This window comes from Quercus robur, chromosome 6, assembly GCF_932294415.1.
Source record: "Quercus robur chromosome 6, dhQueRobu3.1, whole genome shotgun sequence".
Lineage (NCBI taxonomy): Eukaryota > Viridiplantae > Streptophyta > Magnoliopsida > Fagales > Fagaceae > Quercus > Quercus robur.
Window position 1 is genome coordinate 6,669,068 of NC_065539.1, and position 20,953 is coordinate 6,690,020.

At 35.0% G+C, this 20,953-nt stretch overlaps 1 protein-coding gene across 3 annotated transcripts; it reads right to left on the bottom strand.

Annotated features, from left to right (window-relative positions):
* Positions 1-979: 979 nt before the first annotated feature.
* Positions 980-14,932, bottom strand: LOC126732496 (phenylcoumaran benzylic ether reductase Betv6-like). Of its 3 annotated transcripts, XM_050435400.1 has the most exons (6): positions 14,750-14,932; positions 14,525-14,659; positions 13,799-14,054; positions 13,432-13,635; positions 11,871-11,992; positions 980-1,319 (listed from the first exon to the last, which is right to left on the bottom strand). In XM_050435400.1, exons 1-6 carry the CDS (start codon positions 14,930-14,932, stop codon positions 1,275-1,277), a joined length of 945 nt encoding a protein of 314 aa, XP_050291357.1. In that variant the 3' UTR covers positions 980-1,274. The 3 variants fall into 3 exon arrangements, with proteins under 3 accessions (XP_050291357.1, XP_050291356.1, XP_050291358.1); XM_050435399.1 differs by lacking the exons at positions 11,871-11,992; positions 13,432-13,635; positions 13,799-14,054; positions 14,525-14,659; positions 14,750-14,932 and adding exons at positions 1,944-2,147; positions 2,311-2,566; positions 3,038-3,172; positions 3,263-3,544 and having other exon boundaries at positions 980-1,441; XM_050435401.1 differs by lacking the exon at positions 980-1,319 and having other exon boundaries at positions 11,518-11,992.
* Between the last annotated feature and the right edge of the window lie 6,021 nt (positions 14,933-20,953).

Here is a 20,953-nt window from a genome sequence, read left to right on the forward strand (position 1 = left end):
CAACACTCTATCTCACTCACTACCCTTACAACAATCCCACCTAAATACAGGGTTACTAAATGCTGAAATACAAGCAAATTTGGCGCGGAATAAAGCCAATAAAATGGTTGATTAAATTCAACCTTACATACACTTTTAACAAAAAGTTTTCAGTTTCAATTAAATAAGCTGTTTGCAAATGTCTTTTTTTCTCTTGAGTGTGATTTTCCTTTGCCACATATTTTTCTTTTGCTTCAATGATATCCTTGTTGGATTGACAAAAGGAAAGGTATTAAAAACAAGTCCACACCAAGGGTTCCAAAAATGAAAAATCCAATGGTCACAAAACGTCACAAACGTCTATAAAAACCAAGAATGATAAGCAACAAGATGGGGCAAGTTATTAAAGCCCAAGAAAGACAAGCAACTAAACGGGTGATTAGGCGAGACACACGTCTGTAATAAATAGGACTCATACCTCATCTAGGCCTCTTACCTAAAATATCAAAAAAAAAGAAAAGAAAAAGAAAAGAAAAAAAAAGCCCACAATAGCAGTATATGATTAAACATATGGTCAAGTGTTTTTAACACACACCAACAGATGTAACCAAATCTCCCAAAAATATGATTGGATTTTTTTTTGAGCTTTTGTAAATCAATAAAATAAACTTATAAATTCTGTTTTTATTATTAAATTTAAGAGAAGTTCATGTTTGATTGCAAAGTGTAATTTTACAAAATTTTAAAAGATATCAAGTGAACAACAAAAATCCTTTTATCATAGTAAGCAAACTGCTGGCCTATCAAAAGACCTTGTTTTGCAATACTTGGCTCTAAATATTTACTTTAATTGATGCACAGTTCATAACGACATGTCCCAAGATGCACAAATTATTAGCCAACATCGGGTTCGGATGGTTTTTTTATGGCCCTCCATTAGCAAAAGCAAAAGAGTAGATTTGAGACACCGAGTACTTAACATGTTCTACAACAAAGAACCTCATAACAAGGATTTTTAAAATTTTCATCACAAGAAGCACAATTTGACTAACATATTCACCAGGAAACAAATTTACAAATTAAGGACCCAATCCAAGGGTTTACATGACACAAACAAGGGCATAACTAACGAGTAACAACTGCCACATACACAACATAGATTTTATTTTTGCGCAATGTCTATTTCACACACTACACTGTGTGTGTAAGTGAGTGTGTGCAATAGATATTTCCCTTTATTTTTATTGTACATTGTAAGATAGTAAACACATTGCCACAAAGGAATGTTCCAAGTTTTAGACAAACTGGTCCAAGTATTCATCTGCAGTGGTGTATTTCACCTCTGGATGAAGCTCTGAAGCCTCCACGCCAAAAGAAGCCTTAACCTCAGAGTTTGTAAGATTTCCCTTCACAAATGTAGCATGCTTAATGGATAGGAAGAGGTTTAAAGGACTAGGAGACTCTGCAGAAAAGCAAAAATAAGTATCAGATAGCCCAACCATCTATGAAACTGTCAACATTCTCTGGCTAGTACATGGAACTGCTCAAATCAATAGGAGGATTACTTCCTTTTTTGTTATATTTATGCCAACCAAAATTTTCAATAAGAAACCAAACAAGTTATGCACTAAATATTGATGAAATGAAGTCAGTCGTGCAGAAAAACAGTCAAATACAACTAATGTGTACATAGTCACTTCTAATTAAATTTTTTTAGTATTGTCTCTAATATGCGAACCTTTGGTGTTACAGTCAGCTGGTTTGACTAACAGTACTAAGAAATGAAGAATATAATACAACTCCCCTAATAATTATCCAAATTCCAAATGAGGTAACAAAGTGTATCCTAACAAATTAGATCGAAAAACCTCACACGTCTAAGGGAGGAGGGGATATATGATCCAAACCAAATTAGATCTATAAGAAAACACTATAAATCAACAGGTGAAATTGTTCTTACTAACCTTGGATTTTCTTTAGAAGTTGATCCTCCAGAAGATAAGTTTTTTCAAGGGTCTTGCCAATCTTCTTCTCCCATAGGGAAACAATCTCATTGATAGACAAAATATTTGCCGGGGGTCTAATATGAAGGACCTTGTTCAAGGTTCTTGGATCGTCCACTGCTTTTATGGTATAAGTCGCAATATCCTCTTCTTTAGAAAAAATTACTGTTAACGTAGAAAATAACAATTACTTGGTCATCTTTAACCAAAGTAGTTGATCTAGTTGACTTATATCTAGTAAAAGGTGCACACACGCACGCACATACATGAGCAAATGAGAAAGTCTTGACAAGTTTAAAGAGAAAGATGATTGAATTTATATTAATACCTTTGGAGTTTCCATCTCCAATTATTTCTACTTTGTCCCTAGGAGGAGCTGTGAAACTGCCAGTGCCACCAGTAGGTGCAATTCTGAAGTTGGACAAAAAGTACCCAGCAAAGCCATTGGACACAAGGTAGGTATATGGAATTCCTTCGGCCTCGATGGATCTTCGGATGCTAGCCTTGACCCCGAGATGATGTTTAATTGGATCGACTGCCTTGGCAGGATCCACAGCACTTCCAAACTCGGACGGGAGGAACCTCTGAAACCCACCAATATTTCATTGTATATAATGTAAGTTTCTTTATTTCTCATTTAGTTCAACAATTCCAAGCTAAACAGCTAATAGAAGAAGTTAAATTGCATGTTTGGTCTTCAACTTTTACTTTTTCGCTTTAACATGTTTCAAAAAAGTCATTACCATCAATTGATAAAAGTAAATTGCTGAAATAATAAATGAATTAATGAAACTGAGGTCACTTTGAGGATGTTTGGCTTATGACATGAAATGAATTCCATTTCTCACATCTTCAATTTTCATTTATTTTATGGTGATTAGTATCTTTTTGAAACAATTTTGAAAGTAAAGAGATTAAATAAAACATTTTAAATTTAAAGGACGACTTGATAGCAAAGGCCAAAGGTTGTTGAAACTAAATAAGCAACTTTAGAAAAGAGGGAAAAAAAAAAGTTGGAAAATATTAAAAAGTTTTAGGAAAGATATGTGCCTTGCCTTGATATTTCCAGCTTCTTTGATGGCAGCAATAATATTCACCTGATCAGCTATCTGTTGTATTCCAACTGCAGAGATAACTACATCGACTTGCTTTATTGCCTTCACCAAGCTCTCATGATGATAGATGTCTCCCTGTGAAAAATTACGACTTTCAAGATCAATATACTAAGACAAAGTATTAAACACACACGCAAGTTGTGGAGAACTAGACTTTGTACATACATTGAGAAGTGTCACTCCAGAGCTCTTGAAGCTCTCAATGAGTTTAGACTTTTCAGGATTAGAAGCTGTGTTCTCTCTGACCAATGCAAAAGTGGGGTGCCCAGCTTTCGCACTTTCCTCTACTATGTATTTTCCGATGTATCCAGTCCCTCCAATTATCAAAATCTTGCTTTTGTGAGCCATTCAGAGATAATTTCAAAATGATTAGTGGGTTAATGGGTTAAAGAAAAACAGAGAGTTAGACTATCTTAGTGTATTTCTAAGTGTCAAACAAAGGAAAACAGAGTTCCTTAAATACATAATCAGCAACTGTCTTGGTCTCATGGTCATGGATGCGTACGTACCACCAACCCAATATAATAAAGGTGAAATGAATGGCTCTTTGTTTGACTTTTTCATGAACTTTTTTAGACAGACTCTCATTCCTTTGTTTTTGTTTTTGAAGTTATATTTCCTTTGTTAATTCTATATTAGTTATATAGGTTTTGTATATGATATTTCGTCATGCAGTATGCAAGGGATCGCAGACTCGCATTGACTTCTACAATAGAAAAAAAGAAAAAGTTCAAACGTAAGTGCTGACGTTCGTGCTAACCTCCAAACGTACGTGCTGAACTCCAACCGTTCTAATTTATTTTTAGAGTCTCAGCGACTTTGAGTAATTTTTTTTGAGTGTTATAATTTTTCATTCATTCCAATTTAAGGTTTATAGGTTTTCTCATATATTTTTATTTATTTATTTTATTTTTATACAAAATAGAAATTCTATTTTAGCATAATCTAAGTTTATATGTGTGTGAAACTTATTCTTAAAGACTTGAATATCGACCCTTACTCTCCACACTCCACAAGCACTTGTGTAATAACCACCGCATACACAAGCACTTGTGGAATAATCACTGCGCATAGAGTGTGCGGTGGTTACGTGGTTACACATTTTCTCATTAATATTTTTTTAATATAAGATAGAAATTTTACTCTAGAATAATTTAAGTGTATATGTGTGTAAAGTTCCCTTCTGGAGACTTGAACCCCGACTCTTGTTCTCCACATCTTACAAACACTTATACTTGTGAAGTGATCATTGCACCAAGAGTGCGCGTTGGTTACACCTTTTCTCATTAATATTATGCATTTAGAATTTATAAGTGGATAAAGTAATTTGAAAATCAACACGAGAGTGGTTTTATTTTTTAGGCAATGTTTTAATGTGAGTTAGAGTTGTATTTTTATTGGATAGTCTTTTAGTTTTGTTTCTACTTAAACATAGGAGTGCAGGGGCATCTTTGAACAAAAAAAAAAAAAAAAAGAGGATCCCAAGAGAAAATCCTTAAATAGTAGTAAATATAATAGAGTAATTCTAAGTTTAAATTGTACTAGCAATAGCAATGTAAATCTTACATCATAAACTAAGCAAATGTGTACAACATTGTATAAGGGGAAGGGGGAGAGTGCCATTTCATTTTATCTAGATTTTGATTTTGTTGGAACTTATTTATGTGAATGCACTAGTTTTTAACAATAAAGAACAAGTTTAATTTGAAAAATCTCACTAACTATAGAATTAAGTGAATGTGTTGTTTTTGAAGGCTATTTTTTACTTGGAGTAGAATTCCGTATAAAATGGATTTTTTATTTCTATTTTTTATTTTTTTTATACAGAATAGCGCTTCAAGATAAAACTATAGTATTGATCTTCATGTTGGGCGCAATTCCACACACCAAAATTCAAGAACACTTTTCTATAAAGCATATTCATTCAAGATAAAAGGATAATTCAAATGATTTGTTCTTACTCGAGAGTGATAATCAATTTGCGTGGAAGAGAAGGTCAAATAGAACCATTTGATGGAGAAAAGAAGCTGACAAGACAAACGGTCTGGTGATGTGTTAAGTTAGGAAAGCCATCGGCATTGACCTAGTAAAAAAATACCAAAATCTAGTAATAAAGATTACAAAAAAACTAGACACCAATAGTGTCAAAAACCCAACAATCACAATCAGTTATAAAAACCAAGACTGACAAGCAAACTAGCTATAAAAGCCCAAGAATGACGAGCAACTAGACAGGACGAGACATGCATATGAAATAGATAAGACCAACACTTCATCTAGACCTTGTATCAAAAGATAATAAATGAAACCCACAATAGTATATCAACTCACATATGAGCACACTCCTAATCAATGTAGGATTATACACACACCAATAGGTCTTAGTCATGTAAGCAAATTGCCAAGAGTATGATCGGAATTTTTTTAAAGGTGTGTATGTCCCGAAACCCGGCCCATTCCGCCCTTCCATTTCGATGTGCACAGCCTTCCCCAATTAATCAAATGTATTTTCTTCTCATCCTTAGTTTGGCCATACCAATACTTAGATAGAGCAGAGTTTATACCATCACAGACTATTTTGGGGATTTTGAAGAGGCTCATCGAGTAGGTGGGAATCGCTTGGGCGATAGTTTTGATCAGCACTTCCCGACTCGCCTTTGAAATATGCTTTTCCTTCCACCCTATGACTCTTTTTGTGACTTTCTCCTGCAGCTCTTTGAACGTGGACACCTTGGACCTTCCCCCAACCATCGGCAACCCCAAATATTTCTCACAGCTAGTCATAATTTGTGCTCGCATCAAACCTTGTATCTCCTCCTTTATTGCATGTCTTGTATTATGACTAAAGAAAAGGGATGTCTTTTGGCGATTTATGGCTTGGCCTGAGGTAGTCTCATACTTGGCCAAGATATCATGCAAGCGATGACATTCACTTGGAGTGGCTTTGCAAAAGAGTAAGCTATCATCGACGAAGAGGAGATGTGATATTTTGACGCCACCTTGACATGAAGTGATGCCATCCAACTCTCTGGTTTCTGTGGCTTTTCTCAACAAAGAGGACAAACCTTCAGCACAAAACAAAAATAGATAAGGGGAAAGAGGGTCACCTTGTTTAATTCCATGGGTTGGAGTAAAATGTCCTCGAGGCTCACCATTAATAAGGACTGAGTAAGTTGCCTTTTGTACTGTTTTCATGGCAACATTCACCCATTGTATAGGCAGCCCTATCTTAAGCATTATTTGCCGTAAAAAGCTCCATTCGACCCGATTGTATGCTTTGCTAATGTCTAACTTCACTACCATGTGCCCCATCAATTTTACCTTGTACCTTTTATTTTTCTCTTTTTTTTGCCTTTTTTGTGCTTTTGTAGCTGTTTATGACTATTTAGTTCAGCCCACTAGAGATTAACTTTCTTGTAAGCTAACCTATTATTATTATTAATTATTTGAACAAGTCAATGACTTATTTAACACACAATTATAATACTTTCCCATAAGTTCAATTATTGTTATCACAATTAGAACACTAGGTACAGTTCTTTTCTTCATTTGAAAGTGTTTTTATTTTGCCACATATTTTTCTTTTGCTTCAATGATATTCTTGTTGGATTTTGAAAAGGAAAGGAATTAAAAACAAGTTCACACTAAGGGTTCCAAAAATGAAAAATCTAATGGTCACAAATCTATATATTACTAAAAGCTGAAGTGTAGCATTTAATACTGCTGCTCTCACGTTGTGTCACATCAGCTGCCACGTCATTATTTTTTTTCTTTTTTTAAAATATAATTTTTCCTACAATTTTAAAATGGTTTTAACAATTTTCAGCCCTATAAATGTAGCCCACTGCTTATTTATTTACTTCCACAATTACCCTATAATAAATCCAGCCCATTACTTATTTATTTACTTCCACTATCACCCTATAATAAATCTGTATAATTAATCCAGCTCACCTCTTATTTATTTAGTTCCACTATCAAACCCAACCCAAAGCATTTTTAGTTCATCTTTAGGGTTTTGTGTGAGCCTTTTCAGCTTAAAGGAAAAAAAAAAAAAATGTTGAAGCCTTTTTTTTTTTTTTTTTTTTCAATTTTCTTATAATTGTTTTTAACATTTATTTTTTTAATATTTACACTTCTCCAACCTTTCTCTCTCCCTTATCATTTCATCTCTCCACTACTTCTTCAATCATTCTCCCTCCCTTACATTTTATCTTCCCACTACCCTCTACATTAATATCATTCTTCCTCTTTTCCTTCATCTTCCTTTATTTTTGTCTCTTCTTATTCACATCCTCTTACTATAAATTTGTCACTATCTCTTCTATTCTATGCATAGTTTTCCCTCACAAAAAAAAGGTTCTATCTCTCTCTAAATTTTTAGGTGGATTTTTTTTTTTTTTTTTTTTTTTTTTTTTTTTTTTTTTTTTTTTTGCATATCTACTTTAGGTTGATAATTTTTTATATTCTTTAAAACTCTATTTTGGGTTAATGCGATTTAGTTTTGTTTTTTAAATTGTGATTTAGTTTTGTTTTTTAAATTGTTGTTGTTGGTTTTATTTTTATTTTTTATTCTCTTTGATTTTTAAATGTTATCCTATTGCGTTCTAAAGAATTAAATATAGCATATAAAAATATAATGTTATTCTATTATATAGCATGATTTGGATAATTTGGTATTTATTTTGTTACATAGCATGATTTTTTATAGTGCTCAATTTAGATGTTAAACTATGAGACTTTACTAATTTTTGTTTATTTTCTAATCCTTTGTGGTGGACAAAGTACTCTTAATAGTTGTATTAGAAGTACTCTATAATGCCATTTATTTAAAGAAAAGCAAAGGTTAGCCAAACGAAAATAATCGGATAGGTGACAAATTTTAACTTTTGCAATTTTATTTTTATTATTATTATTTTATAACAATGCATGTATAGAAATTTAATTATTAGATTTTGCTAATAATTGTTTATTTGACAAAATGTTTTGGGCAGCCGAAATTATAATTTCTACAAAGAAAATAACCTTAATAGATTACCAAAAACAAAATTTTATTCTAATATTGTTTAAATTAATCATTGTTACGTTTTATTAATTTTTTTTTAATTTACGTTTTTTTGGTGTTTTGGATTGTTCCTATATTACATTTATGATTGTTCTTATAATAAATAAAAATATAATTACGAAATACATTACTCATTATTAGATTAGTTTAAATTGTATTTTTTTTAATAAAACTATCATAAAAATAATTATCACATGCAACGTGCGGGTTCGCGGCTAGTGTCTATAAATGATAAGCAACAAGATAGGGCAAGTTACTAGGTGAGACACACCTCTGTAATATATAGGACTCATATCCCATCTAGGCCTCTTACCTAAAATATCAAAAAAAAAAAAAAAGAAAAAAGAAAAAAAAGCCCACAATAGCAGTATATATATATATATATATATATTATTTTTTTTTTTTCTTTTTTTGAGAACCCAGACCAAAATTTTATTCAAACTCCTGTAAAACTGCAGTCGATCAATACAAGAGGATCAACCTCCTCCACCCAAACATGTGGAGTATCAAACTTTTTAGCTAACTTGGCTAACTCATCAGCCACAGCGTTTCCCAACCTACGTACATGGGAGAAAGAAAAGGATTCAAGTTGCGATGCCAGGGAGATTGTGAATCTGCAATAGCGTTACCAAATGAAGCCAAACACGGTGTGTCTTCTTGAAGGTGATTTATGACAGTTGCCGAGTCCCCTTCGAAAACCACATGTTGCAAGCCCAATTCGATCGCAAAAACAATCGCTCTCCTGCAGATCAGAGCTTCAACGTCTCCCACCGTAGGTGGTAAGTTTGTTATCTCTGATAGAGCACCCACCTCCTTTCCTGTAGGCTGTAGCATTCCTTATGACCACTCGAATGCCAGCACACGACGTCTCATGGAACAGAGCCCCGTTGAAATTTTCTATGAGTAAATGCACTGGAGGAGGCGACCAACGGGAAGGGTCGAGGATTGCTAACTCTGGTTGGTTGGCTTTCTGTGCTGCTTGGTATTCGTATAATCTGTCCTTTGCATCAGCAAAAATCTTTTGAGTAAGGGATGGAACAATTCCATAATCGTGCTGCATTCCTCTTCGTCCATGTACTCCAAGCAACAAATGCAAACAGCTCTGTCAGATTTGGTTCGTTGCAATGAAAAATACCTGTTAGTAAATCTGCTAAGCAAGTAAATCGGGTTGACAGATTACTACGACATGGTTCAATCTCCCACCAAATCGCCTTAGTCACCTGACACTCCCAAAGAACATGGATAGTGTCTTCCTCCTCCCCATTGCAAAACTCAAAAGTAGAGTTGTGAGTCACTTAACGATGACACAGGTTTTTCTTTGTAGGCAGTGCTTCACGCCAGGCTTGCCATAGAAAATGCTTAATTTTGTTAGGGACATTGATACTCCAAATTTTCTTCCAAAAGCCATTGTGTGCTGTCGGATTTGACTGCCCCTGCTTCAGACAAATTCTTGGCTTCATCAAGCATACGGTAGGCAGATTTTGTTGAGTAAACTTCATTCTTTGTTCTTTGCCAAATCAGAGTATCAACTGGTCTGCGATGACTAAGGGGAATACTGAGGACAGCTTTAGTTTCGTGTGGCAGCAGCTCCTCCCTAATTCTATCTTCAATCCATTAAGGTCCCTCATCATCAATTAAAGTACAAACATGAGTATTGTTGGGGAAATTTTTTTGAGGGGATATTACTTGCCTGCAATATGGATCCGGAAGCCAATCATCTCCCCTGATGAGGACCCTTTCTCCATTACCAATTACCCAAGAAGCTCCTTGACGAACAATACTTCTTGCTTTTAAAATGCTTTGCCAAGCATACAAGCCATGTGTCTTTACCTCCTCATCCAAAATAGAACAATTTGGGAAATATTTGGCTTTGAATACCTTATAAAAAAGAGAATCGGTATTGTGGATGACCCTCCATACCTGCTTTCCAAGAAGAGCAATATTGAATTGTTCTAAGTCTTTAAATCCCAATCCACCTTGAATCTTTGGTAAACACAATTTCTTCCATCCCACCCAATGAATTTTGCGAGCCTCACCCTTATATCCCCACCAAAATTTCCTGATTAAGGATTCAATATCCTTACAAAGACACTTTGGGAGTTTAAAACAATTCATTGTGAAGGTTGGCATGGATTGGATCACCGCCTTAATCAACATTTCCCTTCTGGCTTTGGACGACAGTTTTTCCTTCCAACCTCGGATTTTTTTTCCCAAATTCTTTCCCAAATGTAGATGAAGCTCTGTTTTTATGCTCGTCCAACAAAAGATGAAAGTCCCAAGTATTTTTCATAATGTGCTACAACCGAAACCCCTAGCAAATCTGTGATGTGTTCTTGCATTGGTCTTGATATGTTAGAGCTGAAAAAAAAATCTGAGTTTTATCTCGATTGATTTGTTGCCTTGACACATGTTCATATTTCTCAAGGATTTCCAGCATGGCTTGGCTATCATGGTCATTTGCTTAGAAAAATAGGAGGCTGTCATCCGCAAAGAATAAGTGTGAGACCTTGTGACCATCTTTGCAAAGGGATACGCCTCTTATTAAACCATTGTTTTCAACTTGTTGTATAAGTGAATGAAGGCCTTCTGCATGTAAAAGAAACAAATAAGGCGATAAAGGATCTCCTCTTCAGAGACCTCTATTAGGCTGGAATAAACCATGGGGTTCACCATTCACCAAAGCTGAGAAAGAATCTGACCTTATGCACATGCTAATAAGGGAAACCCATTTCTCATCAAATCCCAAATTTTCCGTAAGTTTTTCCAAAAAATTCCACTCAACTCTATTATATGCCTTACTCATGTTAAGTTTAAGAGCCGTGGATCAAATTTTTCCTTGTCTTTTATTTTTTAGGTAGTGAAGGGTTTCAAAGCCACTAAAATGTTATCACAATACCAGTATATGATTAAACCTATGGTCAAGTGTTTTTAACACACACCAACAGATGTAACCAAATTTCCCAAAAATATGATTGGATTTTTTTTTTTTTTTGAGTTTTTGTAAATCAATAAAATAAACTTATGATATGTTTTTTTATTATTAAATTTAAGAGAAGTTCATGTTTGATTGCAAAGTGTAATTTTACAAAATTAAAAGATATCAAGTGAGCAACAAAAATCCTTTTATCATTGTAAGCAAACTGCTAGCCTATCAAGAGACCTTATTTTGCAATACTTGGCTGGCTCTAAATATTTAGTTTAATTGATGCACAGTTCATAACCGCAAGTCCCACGAAGCACATTTTATTAGCTAACATCGGGTTCGGATGAATTTCTTATGGCCCTCCATTAGCAAAAGCGAAAGAGTATCTGATTTGAGACACCGAGTACTTAACATGTTCTACAACAAAGAACCTCATAACAAGGATTTTTAAAATTTTCATTACAAGAAGCACAATTTGACTAACATATTGACCTGGAAACGAAGTTACAAATTAAGACCCAATCCAAGGGTTTACATGACACAAACAAGGGCATACCTAACGAGTAACAAGTAACAAATGCTACATACACAACATAGATTTTATTTTTGAGCAATGTCTATTTCACACATTACATTATGTGTGTAAGTGAGTGTGTGCAATAAATATTTCTCTTTATTTTTATTGTACACTGTAATTTGTAAGATAGTAAACACATTGCCACAAGGGAATATTCCAAGTTTTAGATAAACTGATCCAAGTATTCATCCACAGTAGTGTATTTCACCTCTGGATAAAGCTCTGAAGCCTCCATGCCAAAAGAAGCCTTAACCTCAGAGTTTGTAAGATTTCCCTTCACAAATATACTATGGGCAATGGATAGGAAAAGGTTTAAGGGACTGGGAGACTCTGCAGAAAAGCAAAAATAAGTATCAGATAGCCCAACCATCTATGAAACGGTCAACATTCTTTGGCTAGTACATGGAACTGCTCAAATCAATAGGAGGATTACTTCCTTTTTTATTATATTTATGCCAACCAAAATTTTCAATAAGAAACCAAACAAGTTATGCACTAAATATTGATGATATGAAGTCAGTAGTCCAGAAAAATAGTCAAATACAACTAATGTGTACATAATCACTACTTCTGATTAAATGTTTTTAGTATTGTCTCTAATATGTGGAACTTTGGTGTTACAATTAGCTAGTTTGACTAACAGTACTAAGAAATGAAAGAATATAATTCAACTCCCCTAATAATTATAGAAATTCCAAATGAGGTAACAAAGTGTATCCTAACAAATTAGATCGAAAAAACTCACACATCTAAGGGAGGAGTAGATATATGATCCAAACCAAATTAGATCTATAAGAGCATTAGCATCAGTATGTGCAAAAGATTCTGTCTATTTTACAAAAAAAACCTACTTTTTCTATTTTACACCATTACTTTTACAAAACATCTACATCAGTTTATTTATTATACACACTTTTTTATTAAAATAGTATTTTTCCTCACTTTTTATTATTATTTCTCACCTCCCCCCACCTAACACTTCTTTTTTCTCTGAATACACTCCCTTCTTCTTCACAACATCCTTATCTCTATCTCCGCCTCTCTTTCTTCTCCTTTTTTTTTGTTTTTGTTTTTTGAGAATCTTTTTCTTTCGTCTTCTCCGTCAACCCATCAAAAGCACTCCATCAACATTGATCTCCATCAAAACCGATCTCCATCAACACTGATCTCCATTTTTTTTAGAATCTTTTTCTTTCGTCTTCTTCGTCAACCCATCACAAACACTCCATCAACACCCATCTCCATCAAAATCGATCTCCATCAAAACTGATCTCCATCAACATCAATCCACATCAACCCATCACCGATCTCCATCAACACTGATCCACATCACCGATCAAAATCGCCTCTCCAATCCATGATCCACGATCATCGATCATCGATCCAACGATTTTGTTCTAGTGATTGATTTTTTTGTTGATTTTGTGGTTGATTTTTGATTTTATGTCTTTGGTAGTGTGTGTATCAAAGGAAGAAAGAACATGACGAGGGAGGGTTAGTTTTGCAGATGGAGAAGAGAGAGAAAAAAAGGAGAGAATCAGAAATTATTAAAATATTAAATGCACATGCTAGAGTAACCGTGCATATATGCATAGTTACTGTAGCAATTGTGCATTTATGCTCAATTTTACACCTACTGATGTGGGTGTTTTTTTTGCTCAAAATGTGTAAAATCAATTAGTTTTTCCATTTTGCACAACATTGCACATATTGATGCTAATGCTCTAAGCAATCACTATAAATCAACAGGTGAAATTGTTCTTACTAACCTTGGATTTTCTTTAGAAGTTGATCCTCCAGAAGATAAGTTTTTTCAATGGTCTTGCCAATCTTTTTCTCCCATAGGGAAACAATCTCATTGAAGGACAAAATATTTGCCGGGGGTCTAATATGAAGGACCTTGTTCAAGGTTCTTGGATCGTCCACTGCTTTTATGGTATAAGTCGCAATATCCTCTTCTTTGGAAAAAAATACTGTTAACATAGAAAATAACAATTACTTGGTCATCTTTAACCAAAGTAGTTGATCTAGTTGACTTATATCTAGTAAAAGGTGCACACACGCACGCACATACATAAGCAAATGAAAGAGTCTTGACAAGTTTAAAGAGAAAGATGATTGAATTTATATTAATACCTTTGGTGTTTCCATCTCCAATAATTTCTACTTTGTCCCTTGGAGGAGCTGTGAAACTGCCAGTGCCACCAGTAGGTGCAATTCTGAAGTTGGACAAAAAGTACCCAGCAAAGCCATTGGACACAAGGTAGGTATATGGAATTCCTTCGGCCTCGATGGATCTTCGGATGCTAGCCTTGACCCCGAGATGATGTTTAATTGGATCGACTGCCTTGGCACGATCCATAGCACTTCCAAACTCGGGCGGGAGGAACCTCTGAAACCCACCAATATTTCATTGTATATAATGTAAGTTTCTTGATTTCTCATTTAGTTCAACAATTACAAGCTAAACAGCTAATAGAAGAAGTCAAATTGCATATTTGGTCATCAACTTTTGCTTTTTTGCTTTAACATGTTTCAAACAAGTCATTACCATCATTTGATAAAAGTAAATTGCTGAAATAATAAATGAATTAATGAAACAGAGGTCACTTTGAGGATGTTGGGCTTATGACATGACAAGAATTCCATTTCTCACATCTTTAATTTTCATTTATTTTATGGTGATTAGTATCTTTTTGAAACAATTTTGAAAGTAAAGAGATTAAATAAAACTTTTTAAATTTAAAGGACGATTTGATAACAAAGGCCAAAGGTTGTTGAAAACTAAATAAGCAACTTTAGAAAAGGGGGAAAAAAAAGTTGGAAAATATTAAAAAGTTTTAGGAAAGATACGTGACTTGCCTTGATATTTCCAGCTTCTTTGATGGCAGCAATAATATTCACCTGATCAGCTATCTGTTGTCCTCCAACTGCAGAGATAACTACATCGACTTGCTTTATTGCCTTCACCAAGCTCTCATGTTGATAGATGTCTCCCTGTGAAAAATTACGACTTTCAAGATCAATATACTAAGCCAAAGTATTAAACACACACGCAAGTTGTGGAGAACTAGACTTTGTACATACATTGAGAAGTGTCACTCCAGAGCTCTTGAAGCTCTCAATGAGTTTAGACTTTTCAGGATTAGAAGCTGTGTTCTCTCTGACCAATGCAAAAGTGGGGTGCCCAGCTTTCGCACTTTCCTGTACTATGTATTTTCCAATGTATCCAGTCCCTCCAATAATCAAAATCTTGCTTTTGTGAGCCATTCGGATATAATTTCAAAATGATTAGTGGGTTAATGGGTTAAAGAAAAGCAGAGAGTTAGACTATCATAGTGTATTTCTAAGTGTCAAACAAAGGAAAGCAGAGTTCCTTAAAATACAGAACCAGCAACTGTCTTGGTCGCATGGTCATGGATGCGTACGTACCACCAACCCAATATAATAAAGGTGAAATGAATGGCTCTTTGTTTGACTTGTTCATGAACTTTTTAGACAGACTCTCATTCCTTTGTTTTTGAAGTTATATTTCCTTTGTTAATTTTATATTAGTTATATAAGTTTTGTATATGGTATTTCGTCATGCAGTATGCAAGGGATTGCAGACTCGCATTGACTTCTACAATAGAAAAAAAGAAAAAGTTCGTGCTGACGTTCGTGCTAACCTCCAAACGTACGTGCTGAGCTCCAACTGTTCCAATTTATTTTTAGAGTGTCAGACTTTGAGTAATTTTTTTCTTAGTGTCATAATTTTTCATTTATTCCAATTTAAAGTTTATAGGTTTTTTGCCGAAGGTCTTGTAGCTGAATTGGCACCTCCCCATGTACAAAGTGTTTGAGAGTCTAGGGGAGAAAGGGTTCGAACTGCGGGGTTAGCAGCATGTTGTAATTATTTCTCAAAAAAATGTTTACAGGTTTTCTCATTACAATGTTTAATGCTGTAAAAATAATAATTAAATCCTCAGTTCCACAAAATAATTCGTAACTGTTGTCTTTCAAGAATCTCTACTCTAATAATCCCTCTAATGTATCTGTAAGGAGAAATAAAGGAGGGTGAGATAACTCAATAAGTGGAATTCACTAACATTTGGGTATAGGAACAAACCTTTCAAATAAATAATTCTTACAACAAATTCATAACTTGTAACTCATCAATATTTTATCATCAAATACTTAATATATATATATATATATATATATATATAATATCTTTATATTGTGAGCCATCATAATACATATATCAATACCATCAAATAAAAAATTTCCTAGGCTTTTCTCGTAGTCAATGTTTACTCCTCGTTGACAGGGTTGTACTGCCCTCTTTTAGGACTAGAACCTCCTTTTCATCACTTTTCTTAAGGATGGCTCCTTTGGAACCTAAATGTGCACTCCCTTATTAAGAAGTTTCCTTTTTGGATCATCAATAATATACTCTCTTGCTAAGGAGCTATCAAATGTGCACTGTCCCCTTTCCTGGAATTGTCCCTTGCGAAGGACTAGCTGCAGTACGATTTTCCCTTGCTAAGGACTAAATATAATATTGAGCTTTTAATCACGACTTGCCATAGGTTTTCAAAACATATTCAATATGCTTACAAAAATAATCCATTCATAATTCTCAAAAATATAAAGATATATTCACACATACAAGTTTAAATAAATTTAGGTTATCCCACAAGTTTTTCATAAAATGAATAGTCAATGTGCACATCAAACATTTATAAAATATCAATTTATATATAGAATATCAACATATTTCTTTGATATAAAATAGTTTAATAATCAACATTGTTTTAGGAAAACTCCCAAAATTAGTAAACTCCACTTACCTCTTATTTGCAAAAATATGAAATCAACCACCCTTGAGTCACACTAAATCAGTAGAATTAGAACCTAACAACATCAAAAATAGGTTCATCAATACACGAGTTTTCCGCTTAAAATCAGTTCTCACACTTAAATAGTTTAATCTATCAATATTAAAGCCTACGGAGATGTTAGATTCTCTGTGCCACCCTGATTGCGTTATTAAGGCTGCTTTATAATTCAAACTATATGTAGTGCCTAGTTTTGCTCAAATTTCTTTTCCCTCTCTACTGCCCAATTTCATTCCTAGTTAGTGGATGTTTTCTTTGCTAATATAGAAAGACAATGAAAGCATTATTTTGATGTCATTGGAAAGGGTATAAGAAATATCTAGATATTTTCTTTGTTGGAAATTTCTTGTTTTAAGAAGGCATCTCAACCTGCTAGTGGCTGAAAGGTCAAGACTATATCTGACGATGAAAATAGGGGAAAACAAAAAGGCTATATGCATCATTCTTACTCCAATATAGTAACAATTATAAGTCATCTTCTCTATTAATATAAGGATAGGTGGAGATTGACAGGTCAAACATATGCCTAGAAGCCCTTTTTCTTTTAATATATTGATAGGTTATGTTTTATAAAGTGATGCCTATTATCCTATTAGCAACTAAATTAATTTCAATCACAGTTCTTTCCTGCAAACGTGGGACAAGTCTAGCCATTGAATATTCAACTCCCTAAATTTAGAGCTAAAGGAAACCATACCTGCTGCAGTCTCACGTTTAGCCAGAAAGTAGAAAAAAAAAAAAGTTGTTCAACCGTGTGTTGCGGCTAAAACAAAAGAAAACCTTACATATATATATATATATATATATACATACGTGTATCTTAAGAGGTAAAAGGCTAGGGTTTTTAAAAGCTTATCAAGCCCCATGTATTTACTTATGCCACCTCACTTGGGCTTCATATTCCATAGTATTTATCTCATTTTTAATATCTTAGGCCCAAATTAATTAAATCCATTTAATTGTAGGTCTCCTTTTTAATTTACATATAATAATTAAATTAGTATCAAAATTATGGGGTGTTACATCCTTCCCCCCTTTAAAAAATTTCTTCCTTGAAATTGTACATACCTTTGTTAATGAACAATTCTGGATAGTTTGATTTCATCTCATCTTCTCACTCCCAATATGCCTCCTCCACTGTGTGATTCTTCCAAAGGACCTTAACTAAAGATATGGTCTTGGTGCGTAGCACTTGGTCCTTTCAGTCAATAATTTGAATTGGAACTTCCTTATAAGTTAAGTTGTCTTTGATCTTGAGTAGCTCATAGTTCAAGACATGTGAAGGATCCAGGATGTACTTCCTTAGCATGGAAACATGAAACACATTATGCACTCTTGCAAGTGTAGGCGGTAAAGCCAACTCGTAGGCAACTTTACCAATGCGTTTTAGAATCTCAAATGAACCAACAAATCTAGGACTCAACTTCCCCTTCTTCCTAAATCTCATCACACCCTTCATTGGGGCGACTTTCAAAAATACCATATCTCCAACTTCAAATTCTACTTTCCTTCTCGAGTTGTCATAATAACTCTTCTGTCGACTTTGTGCTGTTTGCAATCTTTTACGGATCAGATTAATCTTCTCAGATGTCATTTGAATGATTTCTGGTCCCAACAATTTTCTCTCACCAACCTCTTCCCAACACAATGGGGACTTTTATATTCTACCATACAAAGCCTCATAGGGAGCCATCTTAATACTAGAGTGGTAGCTATTATTATAGGAAAATTCCACTAGAGATAGGTATTTTTCCCAACTTCCTTTGAAATCCAATACACGAGCCCTTAACATATCCTCCAAAGTACGAATAGTCCTTTCTGATAGTCCATCTGTATGCCAATGGAAGGCTGTACTAAAGCTAAGATTAGTACCCAAGGCTTTATGTAGGCTTTCCCAAAACTTTGAGGTAAATCTTGGGTCTCGATCAGACACAATTGATGCTGGAACTCCATGAAGACTCACAATCTCATCAATATATATCTGTGCTAGCTGATCAAGTGAGTAATTCATCTTAACTGGAAAAAAATGTGTTGTTTTTGTCATCCTATCCATAATTACCCAAATGGCCTCATGCCCGTTAGGAGATCTTGGCAAACCAGTCACAAAATCCATACATATATGCTCCCACTTCCATTCGGGAATGGGAAGTAGTTGCAGCAATCCTGAAGGTTTCTGGTGTAATGCCTTAATTTGTTGACAAGTCAAGCATTGCTCCACAAACTGAGCTATCTCTCTCTTCGTGTTATTCCACAAATAAGTTTCTCGAATGTCACGATACATTTTAGTGCTACCAGGGTGCACTGAGTATGGGGTACGATGGGCTTCTTCCATAATCTCCTTCTTTAATGCAAAATCATTTGACACATAAAGTCTATTTCCAAACCTCAAAACACCATCATTAGACACATTAAATTTTGGTCTCTTCCCTTCTTATACTTCTCCTATGATCTTTACAATTTGTGCATCATCAACCTGTGAACTCTTAATCTTCTCAATCTAAGTGGGTTGTATTGTCAAACTGGCCATAAAGACTTGGGAATCACCCATGACAATTTCAATTCTCATCCTCTCCAAGTCATTAATAATCTCCTTTTGAGTAGTTAACAAGGTAGCTGAGAAACCAGAAGACTTTTGACTAAGTGCATCAGCCACCATATTAGCCTTGCCTGGATGGTAATTGATTGAGCAATCATAATCTTTAATCAACTCAAGCCACCTTCATTGTCTCATATTCAATTCTTTCTGAGTAAAGAAGTACTTCAAGTTCTTATGATCTGTATAAATCTCACACCTTTCATCATACAAATAATGTCTCCAAATCTTCAATGCAAACACCACTACAGCCAACTCCAAATCATGAGTGGGATAATTTTGTTCATAACTTTTTAATTGGCGGGAAGCATAAGCTATGACTTTACCATGCTGCATCAACACACAACCAAGCCCTTTTCTTGAAGCATCACTATAAATGACAAAGCCTCCTAAGTTGCTAGGGATGGTTAGTACTGGTGCAGTGACCAACCTTTGCTTAAATTCTTGAAAACTCTTTTCACATTCTTCTGTCCACACAAACTTGGCATTCTTACGAGTTAGTTGGGTCAATGGGGCTACAATATGGGTAAATCCTTCCATAAACCTCCTATAATAGCCAGCAAAACCCAAAAAGCTTCTAACCTCACTCACATTAGTTGGTCTTGCCCAATCAACCACAACTTCAACCTTACTAGGGTCTACAGAAATCCTTGCAACAGATATCACTTGCCCTAGGAACACCACTTGGTCAAGCCAAAATTCACACTTCTTAAACTTTGCATATAGCTTCTTCTCCCTCAAAATTTGAAAAACAATTCTCAAATGCTCTTCATGTTCTTCCATGCTTTTGGAGAAGATTAGAATGTCATCAATAAAGTCAATAACAAAGCGGTCTAAGTACTCATGAAACACCCTATTCATCAAGTCCATAAATGCAGCAGGAGCATTGGTCAATCCAAAAGGCATTACCAAGAATTCATAGTGCCCATACCTAGTCTTCAAAGCTGTCTTGGGTATGTCTTTACTCTTGATTTTCAACTGGTGATACTCAGAACGCAGGTCAATCTTAGAGAAGACTTTTACCCCTTGCAATTGATCAAATAGGTCATCAATACGAGGGAGAGGGTATTTGTTTCTCATAGTAACCCGATTTAACTCGCGGTAGTCAATACACAACCTCATAGTCCCATCCTTCTTCTTCACAAATAAAATTGGTGCATCCTATGGTCTAATGAACCCCTTATCAAGGAGTTCTTGTAACTGTTCCTTGAGTTCCTTAAGTTCAGTTGGTGCCATCCGATATGGTGCTTTCAATATAGGAGAAGTTCTAGGGAGCAAATCAATGGAGAATTCAATCTCCCTATCTATAGGTATCCTTGGTAGGTCTTTAGGAAAGACATCAGGAAACTCTCTCACAACAAGGATATCATCCAACTTCAATACCTCTTTCCTAGTGTAACGACCTTGCCTCAACTATGTAGATATTGTCCGCTTTGGGACCCATACCCCTCACGAATTTGCTTTCCCCTAAAGCACACAGTAGTGGGGGAAAATGCCTCTACACATTAAAGGGAGGTCATTCCTTATAAACATATTCCCATGTGCTTCCCTAGGCGATGTGGGATTCCATGGAATGCAAGACCCCCCTTTGGGTCACTACAATCCACCCCCCTTACGGGCACATGCGTCCTCATGTGTGGGGCCCACACTTCCGACTAGGGTATGACTCTGATACCATCTGTAACGACCCCTCCCCAACTATGTAGATATTGTCCTCTTTGGGACCTATACCCCTCACGGATTTGCTCTCCCCCAAAGCACACAGTAATGGAGGAAAATGCCTCTACACATCAAAGGGAGGTCATTCCTTATAAACAC